Source organism: Lipotes vexillifer, unplaced genomic scaffold (assembly GCF_000442215.2).
Source record: "Lipotes vexillifer unplaced genomic scaffold, Lipotes_vexillifer_v1.1 scaffold408, whole genome shotgun sequence".
Classification (NCBI taxonomy): Eukaryota; Metazoa; Chordata; class Mammalia; order Artiodactyla; family Lipotidae; genus Lipotes; species Lipotes vexillifer.
Genome location: NW_006787469.1, coordinates 2,079,975 through 2,096,394, shown reverse-complemented (window position 1 = coordinate 2,096,394; position 16,420 = coordinate 2,079,975). Strand labels below are relative to the sequence as shown.

The following is a 16,420-nucleotide window of genomic DNA, read 5'->3' as shown; positions in this document are numbered from 1 at the left end:
AGGAATCACAGTCCTCCTGCTTAGATCGGCGGACCTGCCAATCTCTCCATATTCCTGATGACTGGGATTTGCGAGGAAAGGGCCCTGAGAAGAGCCCAAACAGGAAGAGGCGCCCCGAAGCCTGAGCAGGCCCAGCTGCGTGAGGCCTGGCTCCTTACCTGGGACAGTCCTGGGTGGTTAGGGCCCACTGTGCTCTGGGGCCGTCCCTCCAACCAGGAAATCTTCAGAGGGTTATCGACTAGGCCCACTTCATTCTGGACAGCCAGCTCCTGTCAAATACAGCATCCGGTCCTGGTCCCATCACTCCAGTCGGCTACAAAATGGCTCTCGCTACCCCCACAGAAAGAACCAGAACCAGCGCTCTCATCCTCCAAGCAAAGCACAGCAAACTTCATACAATGGTGTGCTGAAGCTCTGACCTTCCTTGTGCGCCACGTGAGCTTTCTGACTGGGGAGTGGGGGAAGGGGAGAAGGCAGTGCGAGGGCTCCAACCTGGAGGCATGCCGGCTTCCAGGGGAAGGTGGAGGGTGTGGAGCCAGGCAGCAGGAAATGAAGCCATCCCCAGAATATTCTCCTGTCCATCCCTTCACTCGCTGTGCCTCTACTCCTGGGAGCTGGAGGGGCTCTGGGAAATCTTGGCTCTGAGCTGGCCCAGAGATCCCCTGGGAGTGTGGACACCTAAACTCAGAGGGCCTACAGAACTGGATTCCTCCCCTGGAAAGGCAGGGCTGTCGGTAGCCCCCAAAGCCCCACGTAGCACTCACCGCAGCCTTGATGGTTGCAAACTCCACCACGGCGGTGCCTGCCTTCTTACTGGACAGTACCAGGTTGAGCACCTCTCCGTACTGTGAAGATAAGGGGGTCCCGGTAAGCATGGCTCAGCCTTCAGGATGGCTCAGCTCACACCAGAGACAAGCCTGAGCCACCCAGAGGCCACTAGGCCATTTTTAGCCGGGGTATAAACTCTCATTGCTAGGTTCAACCAGAAAGGGGATATCAGAGATGGGAAAGAAAGGTTCCCCCGCCCCTCAGGAATGCAGAGGACAGCAAAGGAGAGCTTGGCAGACGTGGGAATTTAGACCAGCAGAGACACACAGCTGCCTCAGCAACTGAAGGAGGTGAAGAGGATGGGGCTTTGGTGCCAGACAATAGCCTCCTCTTGCCCCACAAACGCAGCCAAGCCCTTTGCTTCTAAGGATGGCAAGGGAAGGGGCACATGGCAACATGAGTGAATGGAAGGTCATGGCCTGGGGAGAAGGTCTATGACACAGAAAAAAAGGCAGGTAGAGATGGGAAGGAAGGTTAGGCCTGGAGATCCTAGGGTTTGGGCTGAGGTGGGGCCTGAGATGATGGGTTAGGGGGAAGTCAGCAGGGCAGACCTTTTGAAAAAGCCGCACGAGGACATCTCTGGAATAGCCGCCTTGTGACTTGGCCTCCTTGCTCTTCCACTTGAGCTGAAAAGACAGCAGTGGGTGTCACCATTAAACACTGACTTCTCAACAGAACCAGACCCTGCACCTGAGCTTTACAGTCTGAGCAGACACCCCGCTTCAAAGCACTGGTAATCTAGGGAGCACCCCCCAAAATGCATTCACCCTTGAAAACAGACAGGCAGGTGGCCTGCTCACCCACAGCTACGCTTCCAGCCCTATAAGATGCTCTCCTTCGAGGGCCTCAAGGAGGGCTGCCCTGCAGCCTTTCACGGCCAGCTCTGAGAGGCCATCTTGATGCCCAGGCAGTGGGAAGATGGAAGGATGGGATGTGGGTAGTGGTGTGGCTCCCAGAGATCCAGCGTCCCCGCCAGAAGCACCTGTGCCCATGGAAGCATCTGTTCTGCTGAGAGGAGATGGTGTGAGGTGGCCCGTAGATCCGCAGGGCTCACCTTTAGCTTGGGGGTTCCTTTGCTTTCAGGATTTTCTGCCATTCCTAGAAAATTTAGGAAAATTAGCAGGGTAGAATATGATGGAGTCAGAGGTTCTCTCTCCCAAAGGAGACACAGCCCAGGGCAAAAGGACCTAGAAAAGATCACTCCTGACCAAGGGCAGTATTTGCCCCGCCCTGCTGTGGAGCCTGGTAGGGCAAGTAGAGGCAATCCCACCCCAACCCTGAGGAGCTGTCACCTTGGGACAGCTGCCCAGCTGCCTGCTGAAGGCCATGGTCAGCACTCTGCCAACAAAGGGCTATGAACACCTACAGGGGGCAGAAGGTAGAGGTATAGACCACACAGTTCTACCGAAACAAAGTACCCCAGAGCCTTCCCCACCCCGCCCTGGTGATCTGCTCCAAAATAGAACCAGCTCTGCTTGGGACTAAGATAAATGGGGCCAGGAGATCTCAGGTAGAGTGAAAATCCAATAGGCCTCAGAGAACTGGTAAGAAGAGACAGGTGGCATGTGTCCAAGTGGGGTGCCCGGGTTCCAGCAGGTGGAAGCTTCCAGAACAACTTCCCTGAGCAGCCAGTGTGGCCATTCTGGGCATCAAGAGCTGTCTCAGAGGGGGAGGCAGGTTTGAGGGACGGACTCTCACCTCTCAACCTCTGTTCCCGTTCCTGGCGTATCTGCTCCTGGATCACCCTCCGCTGCTCCTCCAGCTGCCGGGAACCCTCTTCTCGCAGGCGTTTGATCTGCAGAGTGGGAGTTGGGGAGGGTGACAGTTCTGTGCAGATCCAATTCCAGGTTGGCTCACCTTGCAAAGGTCCCTGGGACATTCCACCTGCAAGCTAGGCTCAGCAACCTGCAGGTGGGACAGATTACCCAGATCCCACAGAAGAAAGTGGAAATGGCATGCCCTCTCCAACCACAGCAACCCCTTTGCTCCACCAGCCTCCTCCCCCTGCAGATGGCTGCAGTGCCTGGACGCTCACCTCTTGCTCTAGTGTCCCGGTGCTCCGGCTCTCCTCCTCCTCCTCGTCACTGCCGTGGGCCTGGGCCTGCCGCTCCCGGGCCTCCAGGTCTACGAACAAGGCTTGAATGACCCAATGTCTGGTCTAAGCAGTTTCTACATGGCCCCAGCCTACCAGGCTCTGGCTGCTTCCCCAAAGTCTCACACAGCATGAACCTATACAGTAACTCTGGCCCCTCCCTCAATGCCCATGTGCTCCCAAATTAATTTCCATTGAGAAAAGTCCTAACAAGGAAGAGAACAGGATCCAGCTGAGTGGCCGGGGTCTGAAAAAGTTAAAGCAGCTCACGCTGACCAAGCTGGTTCTCCAAACAGTGAACAAGGTGTGGGTGGGTGCTTATGTCAGCAGCCCACGGCCATGGGTCAGGGCTGCCAGTGGGTGGAGCTCCTGGCCTCTGTTCCTGTGGTTTGGCACCACAGCCTGACCTGCGACCTTGCCATGGCTTTGATGCTCTTCCCCCCAGTGAGCTTGAGTTCCCACAGAATCTTCTTTTTTTTTTTTGGCTGCATTGGGTCTTCGTTGCTGCGCGCAGGCTTTCTCTAGTTGTGGTGAGCAGGGGCTACTCTTCGTTGCAGTGTGCGGGCTTCTCATTGCGGTGGCTTCTCTTGTTGCGGAGCACAGGCTCTAGGCATGTGGGCTTCAGTAGTTGTGCATTGCAGGCTCTAGAGCGCAGGCTCAGTAGTTGTGACGCACGGGCTTTGTTGCTCCACGGCATGTGGGATCTTCCTGGACTAGGGATTGAACCCGTGTTCCCTGCATTGGCAGACGGATTCTTAACCACTGCACCACCAGGGAAGTCTCACGGCGGAATCTTCTACCTCCCCGCCTCAACTCACATTTACCAAGCCTCACTGTGGACCCGGCTACAACGGCTCCTACAGGGATGGCAGCCACCATGCAAGGACATCACCCCAGGTCCTGGAGCCTTCCCACCTTCCAAGAGAAAACTGCTTGTGGCCCTGTCCCAGGCCAGCTGCTGTGACAAATGCTTCTTTCAGGTCTGGGACTCACCGCTTTGTTCTCTGTTCACTTTACTTACCTAAACTCTTCAGGTTTTGTTTATTTTTGATGGATGTACTGGGATGGTATATGTACATAATAAATATATGGATATGAAGCAGGCAAGAGGACGGGGAGAAAAATCGAGTAAAGAAGCTTGGACCAATCTTACGGGGGTGATGAAAATGTTCTAAAATTGATTTAGAGTATAGTTGCACCATTTGGTAAATTTACTAAAAATCACTGAATTGTTCACTTGAAATGGGTGGATGATATGATATACAAAATATACGTCAATAAAGCTTTTTCTTAAAAGACGAATGCCTGGATCTCTTTGGATCCTTCTGAGAGGATTTCATGGAGTGAAAGCTCTGTGCAGAGCTGGGACGAATGAAAAAGATCCAGGACGGCATGGCCAACAAGAACGCTGACTGTACTCATGCTGTGTGGGTTCAAATCCTGGCTCCAGCAAATTCTTATCCTTTTGGTGCCTTAGCCTCTTTTGTCTATAAAAAGTGGGTTTCATAACACCCAGCTCCTTGGATAGTTGTAATAATTAAAGGAGGCAGTAAAACATCTGTCACAGCACTTAGCTAATAGCACACCTAGTCACTGTTATTATCCCTATGACTGTCCTTTAGGAGCCACCCCTGAGAACAGGGTTCTGCCCAGAGCCGGGGCCGCAAAGCTCTGAGTTGCTGGAACTGAAGCTGTAGGAGGAAAGGTGGGGGAGCTGCAGGAAAGTGGTCCAGGGAAACTGCAGGCTACCAGCACCACGATGTCACCTACCAAGCTTCACTTTCTTCCTTCTCTCATCAAGTTTCTGGGTCCTCTCTGCTGCCTGCTTCTTGGCTTTCCTGACCTTGTCATATGCAGCCTGGCAGAAGAAAGGAACACGGAGGAGCAGTTAGCCAGGAAACATACACAGAGCCCAGCCACCTCCCCGGCCCTGCTGCTAGCCCTACAGCCATCAGGAGGCAGTCTGGTGACAGAGTCTCCAGGCTAGGACAGCAAGGACTGTGATGCATGGCCAAGTATACAGGATGAAGCACACAGTGGTCTATAAATGTGGAGTAATTTAAATAGAGAAGGATGAGCTTACCCTGGCGGCAGCATCGGTCAGTACCTCCAAGGCCTGAGAAAGCTGATGGAAGAGTTCAGCTAAACATAGCGATCAAAAAAGAGAGAGGAGAAAAGTAAAGTTAGACTTGATGATGGTGTACTCCCTCAGAAGAGCACCTCAAAGAAGCCACAGGCTGCTAGAAAAGCAGACATCAGCAGATGATGGACTAGCAAGGACGGGTGAGTGCATCAGCAATTGACCAGATGCTCCTAACATGCGAAGTGCAGCCTTGGGGCCCAGCGCCCAAAGCCAGGCTGTGTGCATTGGCCTCCCACGGCACTCACACCACACCCAAGTGGGTTGGCCTCCTTCTCCCCATGCCTAGGAGAGGCTCACCTGCTCTGGGATTATCCGGATTTTTGTCTGGGTGGCAGGAGAGGGCCTTCTGCCTATATGCCTTCTTCATCTGGAAGAGTCAAGATTTGGTTATTTACTCTCTCACCCCAGGACGGAAAGGAAAACATTGTTAAAGTGACAAGGGGAATCCAGGGTGTGCTCTCCATTGCTAAAAGAAAGGCTGCCACGCTGAAACCGTCACCTCACAACCACAGAGGAGACCTGCAGTGGAGGCAAAGGCCGTGGAGGGAGCTGACCACTGCCCTGCAGCAGAGGGGCTGGGCCTGCTTCCGCTGAGCACCCAGTCTTACCACTGTGGATGTCAGAGGGCTCCTGGCCGGGGGCAGATGTCCCTATAGCCACCCGGAAACAGGCACTCTCACACACTCATGGTGTAATGTAATGTAAACCAGGGCAACCTTTTGCCCTGGAGGGAAGTTTAGCCATCAAAATTTAAAATGTACTTTCCCTTTGACTTACTCTGGAATTTGGACTTGTAGAAGCATGCCAAAATAAATATGCAAGGATGTCCACTAAAACATAGTGTATATTAGCCCCAAAGTGGAGCCAACCAAAATCTCCAACAACGGAGAGACCCATTAAAAAAGTTACCATAGACAGAAGTCTGTATGTGCTTTCTAGAAAGATCTTCAAGTCTTAATCACAAGAAAAAAAAATCATAACAATGTATGGTAACAAATAGCAAATCATGTTGTACAAAATGTGCCAATTATACCTCAACTTAAAAAAAGGAAAGAAATATCTTCAAGGTATGGTGCATGAAAAAAACAAGGCTTAGTATATACAATGATCGTTTTGGGGTTGAAAATAAACAAGAAAAGAAATGTAAATAGTTAGAGACGCTCAGGCATGTGCACAGCCCTTGTTTTCTCTTCTTTCCTCAAAGCAGTCATAAACCTGTGGCTTCCTTTGGAAAGAAGCTGAAAGTGGAGGGGAAGGAAACATTTACTTCTCATTTTATACTTTTCTGTAGTTCAAATTTTCAAACCTTAAACATGTCTTACTTTATTATCTTTTTTATTGATAACAGGGGTTATCTTGGTGGCGAGGCTATGGTCCGTTTTTAGTTTTTACCTTTGCACCTCTCTGTATTAAAGAGAAAATGTTTTATTTCTTATATTAGTAAAAATTAGTAAAAATTAGCAAAAATAAGCAAGCATAGCCACCAAGATTCTCTTTTATATATTTCCCACACATAAGGGAAGGCAGAGCACAAAATCCCAGAAGCTACCCTCTGCTTCCTGAGGCCTTGCTCTCAGTTCTGCCTGCACACCTTACCTACTGCTCAAACCTCCTGGGAGGAGGAGCCTCTAGACCAGAACCTCTACCAGTAGCTAAGAAGACTGGCTTCTCAGGCTTCCCAGAGGGAACCAATAAACACTTCTATCCAAAGTGTGCTAAATAAGGGGCTTCGGAGGCAAGCAGCCAGCACCCCCAAGGGAGGGCCTGAGGGCAGGTGCCTAACTCCACTCCCACCTCCAGAGCTAAGGAGGGCCAGGAGCCACCTAGCCCAGGACCTCTGGGGTGTGCTGCCACCTGCTGGGCCACGGCTAGAACCACACCTTCACCTGCCAGGGCAACCAAGCCCATCTAGCTCTCCTGGCTGAGCCTGAGGAAGCAGGAACCATTCCCAGGACAGGCTTTGAGCAGAGAGGGTGTAGATGTGCTTCCCTGCTCCCCAACCTTCCCAACTGCCCACCTATGTTCACCTCCCACCCCAACTTAGGTCTTCACCATTAAAAAGAAATGACAACAATAACAAAAATCTAGCTTTTTTCACTATTAAGAAATAATAATAAGGGAAGGGGAGGTGATAGTTTTATATATAGTCTCACACTTGGAATGTCATCTTTACTCTTTAGGCACCTTATCATTCATCTTTTCTCCCTTTTACTCTTTCTTTTCCTTTCTCCATTATGCCCAGGGCCTTATTTCTTTTTATTTTAAACCAAGTCTTTATTATATATTCTTTATATTTAAGGGTCCTTTATTTGTTTTTTCAAAAAGTAAAACAATACAAAAAATATACAAAGAGAGAGCTAAAAAGCTAATGTTCTTTCCCCATTTCCCCAGCCCTCTCTCCAAGGTTCCAGTGTTAACTGGATGGTGGGTGTCCTTCTAAACCTACCCCCTTGATCATTCCAACAAATGATTTGGGGTCTTGTTTTGGGGTCTTTGGGGTCTTGTTTCTGCCTCTCCACCCACACCTCTCTCTCTCTGATCCCAGGCCCTTTCTCTGAACTGGTTGAGAGGAAGAGGAAGGGAGAAGAGGGTGTCTATTGCCTCAGTTTGTAACACCGCCCTTGGAATGAGCTTCCTCAGGACCAGGATTAGCAGGCGTGCACTACTGATATTGGAGGATTTTGTGGAAGATGGTTTCTTTTATATCATGGGGCTCTTTTAAAGAGTTATATGTTCTTTTTTGTAAATCTAAGAGGGACAGTAAAAGGGAGAGAGGAGCTTAGAAGGAAGAGCACGAAAGAAAAATAAAAGCAGCATGGGGGTGCTGGGTAGTAGTACATTCTTCATTTTCTTTTCTTTTTTTAAAGAATACTTTACAGATTTTTATTCTAAAGGAATGATATTAAATATTGTTTTGTGTTTATTTTATTATTATTATTTTTTTTTGTGGTATGCAGGCCTCTCACTGTTGTGGCCTCTCCCGTTACGGAGCACAGGCTCCGGACGCACAGGCTCAGCGGCCATGGCTCACGGGCCCAGCCGCTCCACGGCATGTGGGATCTTCCCAGACTGGGGCACGAACCCGTGTCCCCTGCATCAGCAGGCGGACTCTCAACCGCTGTGCCACCAGGGAAGCCCTTGTTTTGTGTTTTATAATTCATTTTATATGTTCTATATCAGAAGATTGGTGGGTTTTTTTTTTTTCACTTAAACAGGAAAACAAAACTGTTCAAGCAAAAAACTAATTATATAATAATGGGAAATACTCTACATATATTAATTTGCTTCCTTATCAATTCTCTTTCCAGAATGTGTTCCTTTGACATATGTCTTTAACAGTCTCATCAGACTTTATTTGAAGCAATAGTACAACTGGACCTAGGTCACCTCACTCCCTGTCTGGGTGGACCCCCATCTTACCCCCACCCCTCCAGCCTCCCACACTCCCAACATCTACAACCAAACACAACTGCCCCAATCAACCTGATGCATCCTGGACCCCTATTCCCTCAAGGCCTGACTGGGCCTCCATTTCCAAATCACCCTTTAAAGGTGTAAGGGGTTGAACATTCTGTGTTTCAAGAACCTATTGGAAAAATTAACCAGTCTCATGAGTAGGTGAGGCCAGAAGGTCAAGGTCAGGCTGGTATTCATTTTTAGAGAGGAATGTCTAAGGGTAGGAGGGGAGCTCTCCTGAGAGCCCTTCAGTACAGCACCGAATCTACCCCACCTCCCAGGTCCACTCATGGAGCAGCTAGGATATGGAGGGGCTGAGCTGGAGCTGGGGTTACAGAGGAAAATCAGGAATTTCCCTGACACTGAAGAGAAAGGACACTGCTTAGCAAGGAAGATGGCTATGAAAACAATGAATTACACTGAGGTTGTAAGATGCCTGTAAGAGAGGGCCCTAAGAATGGAAACAAAGAGAAAAGAGTGGCTAATTTTAGCCCTGAGGGCCTCACAGAGGCAATATCTGAGCTGGATCTGAAAGGTGAGTAACAGTTCTCCAAGCAGGGCCAGAAAGGGCATTCAAGACAGAGGATGCAGAAGAGCCCAACTTCTCTTCAAGCCCCAGACAAGCTTAGAGAAGAAATATGTTTTCCTTTACTGAGGAATAAGTACTGAGAACAGAAAAAGACATGAAAAAGGAGAGACAGGGTTGCAATAAAACATGGGAATAAAAATAATGTTTTTGTCAAAGAATATTTTGGTTAATTAAAAAAAAAAAATTCAACCAAAGAAAAGTAATAGAAGAAAACCAGGAAAAGAATAAATTCATACCAACAAGTTTTAACGCACAATCTTGGGGTGAAGAAATGCTAGGGAATAAGAGCATACATGTAGGCAAAGAAATGCAAACTGGGCTGAGAAGAGGAGAAAAAGATTAAAGTTAACTCAGGTATGATACTGAAAGTACAAGAAAGTTAACATGATTCATAAGGTATGTGTGATTCATAAAACATAGAGTAGAACAATTAGAAGGGAAAGCCCCACAGTGCATATGAACAGGGCCAGATGTGGAGAGCCTTCTGAGTTCAAAAGTAATGAACCGGGATGAATGACTGAGGAGGCATTTGGGGTCTCCAAACCCAAAGAACTTGAACCTCAAAGTTCTCTGTGAGCTAATCAAAGTTTATCATAAAGCACAAAGGCAAGATTAATGGAACATATAAACATGGCCAAGAAACAAATAGTAATAAATGTAAAATTCAATGTATAGTAAAAAGTACTACTAAAATCCAATACACTGAGTGAAAAAAAAAAAGGTTTTAGCTCTTCATCTCAAACGATATACCAAAATAATTCCAGATAGATAAAAAAACTAAATACAAAAAAAGAAACTAAAAGAACCTAAAGAAAGAAAATGATGGGACTTTTAATCTGCTTTTAGGATGGGGAACAAATTCCTAAGCATTAAAACAAGGGAAGGAATCACACATGCATACTTACACAAAATGAATGGATTTACAAATGAAAAAGTTTTAATTTCTCTAAGTAAAAAATCATAGACAAAATTAAAAGATGAGGGAAATGATAACAGAGAAGTATCTCCATGAAATATGACACACAACACAGTCTTCACTACTATGCAAAGAAATCATGCAGAAAAAGACAAGCAAGAAAAAGACAAACTACAAGAAAACAGAAAGAACATGAAGAAAGAATTCATAGAATATAAATGGTTGATAACATGAAAAATGTGCACAGCAAAGGAAACAATAAACAAAATGAAAAGAAAACCCTCAGAATGGGAGAAAATATTTGCAAATGAAGCAACTGACAAGGGATTAATCTCCAAAATATACAAACAGCTCATGCAGCTCAATATAAAAAAAACAAATGACCCAATCAAAAAACGGGCAGAAGGGCTTCCCTGGTGGCGCAGTGGTTGAGAGTCTGCCTGCCAATGCAGGGGACACGGGTTCGTGCCCCAGTCCGGGAAGGTCCCACATGCCGCGGAGCGGCTGGGCCCGTGAGCCATGGCCGCTGAGCCTGCACGTCCGGAGCCTGTGCTCTGCAACGGGAGAGGCCACAACAGTGAGAGGCCCGCGTACCACAAAAAACAAACAAAAACAAAAAAACAAACAAAAAAAACGGGCAGAAGACCTAAATAGACATTTCTCCAAAGAATACATACAGACAGCCAACAAACACATGAAAAAATGCTCAGCATCACTAGTTATTAGAGAAATGCAAATCAAAACTACAATGAGGTATCACCTCACATTGGTCAAAATGGCCATCATAAAAAAAATCTACAAACAATAAATGCTGGAGAGGGTGTGGAGAAAAGGGAACCCTCCTACACTGTTGGTGGGAATGTAAATCGGTACAACCACTATGGAGAACAATATGGAGGCTCCTTAAAAAACTAAAAATAGAGCTACCGTATGACCCAGCAATCCCACTCCTAGGCATATATCCAGAGAAAACCATAATTCAAAAGGATGCATGCACCCCGATGTTCATTGCAGCACTATTTACAACAGCCAGGACACAGAAGCAACCTAAATGTGCATCGACAGAGGAACGGCTAAAGAAGATGTGGTACATATACACAATGGAATATTACCCAGCCATAAAAGGAATGAAATAGTGTCATTTGCAGAGATGTGGATGAACCTAGAGATTGTCATGTATACTGAAGTAAGTCAGAAAGAGAAAAACAAATATTGTATAATATCACTTGTATGTGGAATCTAGAAAAATGGTAGAGATGAATTTATTTGCAAAGCAGAAATAGAGTCACAGATGTAGGGAATAAACTTATGGTTACCAAGTGGGGAAAGGAAGGGTGGGATGAATTGGGAGATTGAGACTGACATATATACACTACTATGTATAGAACAGATAACTAATGAGAACCTACTGTGTAGCACAGGGAACTCTACTCAATGCTCTGTGGTGACCTAAATGGGAAAGAAATCTAAAAAAGAGTGGATATATGTATATGTATGACTGATTCACTTTGCTGTACAGCAAGAAACTAACACAACATTGTAAAGCAACTATACTCCAATAAAAATTAATTAAAAAGAAAAACATGCGGGACTTCCCTGGTGGCGCAGTGGTTAAGAATCCGCCTGCCAATGCAGGGGACCCAAGTTCGATCCTGGGTCCAGGAAAATCCCACATGCTGTGGAGCAACTAAGCCTATGTGCCACAACTACTGAGCCTGCGTGCAACAACTACTGAAGCCCACACGCCTAGAGTCTGTGCTCTGCAACAAAAGAAGCCACCTCAATGAGAAGCCCATGCACCACAATGAAGAGCAGCCCCTGCTCGCTGCAACTAGAGAAAGCCCGCGCAGCAACAAAGACCCAATGCAGCCTAAATAAATAAATAAATAAATTTAAAAAATAAAATAAAATAAAATCATGGTTTAAAAAAACATGAAAAATTTTCAGCCTCACACAAAAATTAAGCCCTTTTCACCTCTCAGTTGACAACAAGGAAAAAAAGGATGGGATTTAATGTTGGTGGCTTTGTGGTGAATATGTAAATTGACACCATGAGCCTGGTTTTTCTTTTTTTTTTTGGGCTGTACTGCATGGCTTGCGGGATCTTAGTTCCCTGACCAGGGATCGAACCCGTGCCCCCTACAGCAGAAACACAGAGCCCTACCACTGGACTACCAGGGAATTCCCAACACAATGATTCTGGAAAGCAATCGGGCACTATATATCAGGAAGCTTTGAAAAGTGAAGACCCTTTGATTCAGCAAGGCCTCTTCTAAGAGCCTATTCTAAAGAAATACTTTGAAATTTATACAGTATTTATAAACATTGCTGTTCATTTATAGCACTATTTATAAAAGAGAAAGTCAGAAATCATCTACGTTCCAAAACGACAAAAATGGTAGCTAGCACTTACCACGTAGCAAGCCGTCTGAAGTGCTTAACTTATAGTAACTTACTTATTAACTCTTAACACATCCCTATGAGGTAGAAATTATTATCATCCTCATTTTACAAAGGAGGAAATTGTGACACAATGAGGCGTTCATTATGATACTGAAAATTCATTCAATGAAAAACCATGCAATCATTATTTCAGACAATAGTTGCTCTACTCTAGCCATACACCATAGAAAAAACTGTGGCTACCACCCCACCCATGCCATCAAAGGCCAAATAGGGAGTCTAGACTTCCACCCTTACCAGCTGTAACAAAGCACCCCAAACCTTTGCCAGGGTGGTGTCAAAGAAGGCCAAGAAGGGAGTTCACCCTCGCCAGAGGAAAATATAAAAATATCCCTGAATGAGAGGGTTATAGTTGACATTCACTTTTCACAATGAGCTTGTATTACTTTTCACATCAAGAAAAACACTGTTAAAAAAAAAAAAATAATTAAATTCTCCAATCAAAAGACAGAGTGGCTGGGACTTCCCTGGTGGTCCAGTGGTAAAGAATCTGCCTTACAATGCAGGGGACGCGGGTTCAGTTCCTGGTCAGGGAACTAAGATCTCACATGCTGCTGGCCAACTAAGCCTGAGTGCCACAACTACTGAGCTTACACGCCTCAACCAGAGCCTGGATGCCACAAACTACAGAGCCCACGCTCTCTGGAACCCGCATGCCACAACTACAGAGCCCACCTGCCCTGGAGCCTGCATGCCACAACTAGAGAAGAGAAAATCCACATGCCACAACTACAGAGAAGCCCACGCACCACAACAAAAAGGCTGCACGCTGCAACGAAAGATCCCACGTGCCTCAGTGAAGCTCCTGCGTGCCACAACTAAGATCTGATGCAGCCAGAAACAAACAAACAAACTCCAAGACCCCTCTATATGCTGCCTACAAGAGACTCACTTCAGATGTAAGGACACACACAGACTGAAAGTGAAGGGATGGAAAAAGCTATTTCATACAAATGAAAACCAAAAAAAGCTGGGGCAGCTATACTTATACCAGACAAAATCGGCTTTAAGACAAAGACTGTAGGGCTTCCCTGGTGGCGCAGTGGTTGAGAGTCCGCCTGCCGATGCAGGGGACATGGGTTCGTGCCCTGTTCTGGGAAGATCCCACATGCCGCAGAGTGGCTGGGCCCATTAGCCATGGCCGCTGAGCCTGTGCGTCCGGAGCCTGTGCTCCGCAACAGGAGAGGCCACAACAGTGAGGCCCGCGTAACGAAAAAAAAAAAAAGACAAAGACTGTAATAAGAGACAAAGAAGGTCATTACATAATGATAAAGTAGTCAACCCATCAAGAGGATATAACATTTGTAAATATTTATGCACACAACACAGTAGCACCAAAATATATAAAGCAAATATTAACAGACCTAAAGGGAAGCATAGACAGCAATACAATGATAGTAGAGGATTTTAATACCCCTCTTTTGTCAATGGATAGATCATCCAGACAGCATATCAATAAGGAAACATCGGCCTTAAATGACACATTAGTTCAGATGGACTTAACAGACATATATATAACACTCCACACAAAAGCAACAGAATAGGGGCTTCCCTGGTGGCATAGTGGTTAAGAATCCACCTGCCAATGCAGGGGACACAGGTTTGAGCCCTGGTCTGGGAAGATCCCACATGCCACAGAGCAAATAAGCCCATGCGCCACAACTACTGAGCCTGCGCTCTACAGTGCGTGAGCCAAAACTACTGAGCCTGCATGCTACAACTACTGAAGCCTGCATGCCTAGAGCCCGTGCTCTGCAACAAGACAAGCCACTGCAATGAGAAGCCCACACACCGCAACAAAGAGTAACCCCCACTCGCCGCAACTAGAGGAAGCCTGCACACAGCAACAAAGACCCAATGCAGTCAAAAATAAATAAATAAAATAAATAAATTAAAAGAAAAAAAAGCAGCAGAATACACATTCTTCTTAAGCACACATGGAACATTCTGCAGGACAGATCATACATTAGGCCACAAAACAAGTCAATAAATTTAAGAAGACTGAAATCATATTGAGCATCTTTTCTGACCACAATGGCATGAAACCAGGAATCAATTACAGGAAGGGAACTGGAAAATTCAAATATGTGGAGATTAAACAACATGCTACCAAACAACCAATGGTTCAAAGAAAGATCAATGAAAGCAAGATCTGTTTTTTTTGAAAAGATAACAAGACAGACGAACTTTTAGCTAGACTCCCCAAGAAAAAAGAGAGGACTCAAATAAATAAAATCAGAAATGAAAGATGAGCCATTATAATTGATATCACAGAAATACAAAGGATCATGAGACTACTCTGCCAAAAAACTGGACAACCCAGAAGAAACGGATAAATTCACAGAAACATACAACCTACCAAGACTGAATAATGAAGAAACATAAAATCTGAACAGACCAATTGCCAGTAAGGAGATTGAATCAGTAAATAAAAATCTCCCAAAAATCAAAAGTTCAGGACCAGACAGCTTCACTGGTGAATTCTACCAAACATTTAAAGAAGAATTAGGGACTTCCCTGGTGGCGCAGTGGTTAAGAATCCGCCTGCCAATGCAGGGGACATGGGTTCAATCTCTGGTCCAGGAAGATCCCACATGCCGCAGAGCAGCTAAGCCCGCGAGCCACAACTACTGAGCCCGTATGCCACAACTACTGAAGCCTGTGTGCCTAGAGCCCATGTTCCACAAGAGAAGCTACCTCGGTGAGAAGCCTGCACACTGCAACGAAGAGTAGCCCCCACTCACCACAAGTAAAGAAAGCCCACGCACAGCAATGAAGACCGAACACAGCCAAAAATTAAAAAATTAAAATTAAAAATAAATTTTGTTTAAATTTTTAAAAGTTTAAAAAAAATAAAGAAGAATTAATACTAATCCTTCTCACTCTTGCAAAGAATAGAAGAGGAGGACACATTTCCAAACTATCTTTGCAAGGCCAGCATTATTGCCCTGATACCAAAACCAAATAAGGATGCCACAAGAAAAGAAAATTATAGGTCAACACCCCTGATGAACACTGATGCAAAAATTGTCAACAAAATATTAGCAAATAGAATTAAACAATAATATGTACATTAAAGGATCATACACAATGATCAAGTGGGATTTATTCTAGGGATGCAAGGATAGTTCAACATCCACAAATCAATTAATGTGAAACACCATATTAACAAAATGAAAGATAAATATCTTATGATCATCTCAAGAGATACAGAAAAGGCATTTGACAAAATTCAACATCCATTTATAAAAACTCTCAACAAAGTGGGTATAGAGGGAATATACTTCAACTTAATAAAGGCCATATATGACAAGTCCACAGCTAATATCATGCTCCATGGTGAAAAGCTGAAAGCTTTTCATCTAAGAATCGGGAACAAGACAAGGATGCCTACTCTACCCTCTTTCATTCACCATAGTACTGGAAGTCCTAGCCAGAGCAATTAGGCAAGGAAAAGAAATAAAAGGCATCCAAATCAAAAAGGAAGAAGTAAAACTGTCATTATTTGCAGATGACATATTATATATATAGAAAACCCTAAAGAGTCCACCAAAAAAATTGTTAGAATAAAAGAATTCAGTAAAGTGGGAGGATACAAAATCAATACACAAAAGTCTCTTGCATTTCTAGGCACTAACAATGGATGATCAGAAAGAGAAATTAAGAAAACAATCCCATTTACAATTTCATCAAAAAGAATAAAATACCTAAAAATAAATTTAGGCAAGGAGGTGAAAGATCTGCACACTGAAAACAAAAAGACAATGATTAAAGAAGTTGAAGAAGACCAAATAAGAGGAAAAATATTCCATGCTCATGGTGTGGAAGAATTAATAATGTTTAAATGTCTTTACTACCCAAAGCAATCTATGGATTCAATGCAATCCCTATCAAAATTCCAATGGCATTTTCACAGGAAAAAAAAAAAATCCT

The 16,420-nt window shown here is 45.2% G+C and overlaps 1 protein-coding gene across 1 annotated transcript in view; it reads right to left on the bottom strand.

Moving 5' to 3' along the window:
• The window catches only part of DNAJC17 (DnaJ heat shock protein family (Hsp40) member C17), a 38,529-nt gene that overhangs the window by 5,205 nt on the left and 16,904 nt on the right, over window positions 1-16,420 (bottom strand). Inside the window, exons 2-10 of the mRNA XM_007460170.1 lie at window positions 5,361-5,430; window positions 5,004-5,062; window positions 4,691-4,778; window positions 2,864-2,952; window positions 2,527-2,623; window positions 1,883-1,926; window positions 1,380-1,454; window positions 765-845; window positions 159-269 (exon numbers count right to left, since the gene is read on the bottom strand). Of these exons, the coding sequence (XP_007460232.1) occupies window positions 159-269; window positions 765-845; window positions 1,380-1,454; window positions 1,883-1,926; window positions 2,527-2,623; window positions 2,864-2,952; window positions 4,691-4,778; window positions 5,004-5,062; window positions 5,361-5,430 (714 nt within the window). The remainder of the gene's footprint in view (window positions 1-158; window positions 270-764; window positions 846-1,379; window positions 1,455-1,882; window positions 1,927-2,526; window positions 2,624-2,863; window positions 2,953-4,690; window positions 4,779-5,003; window positions 5,063-5,360; window positions 5,431-16,420) is intronic.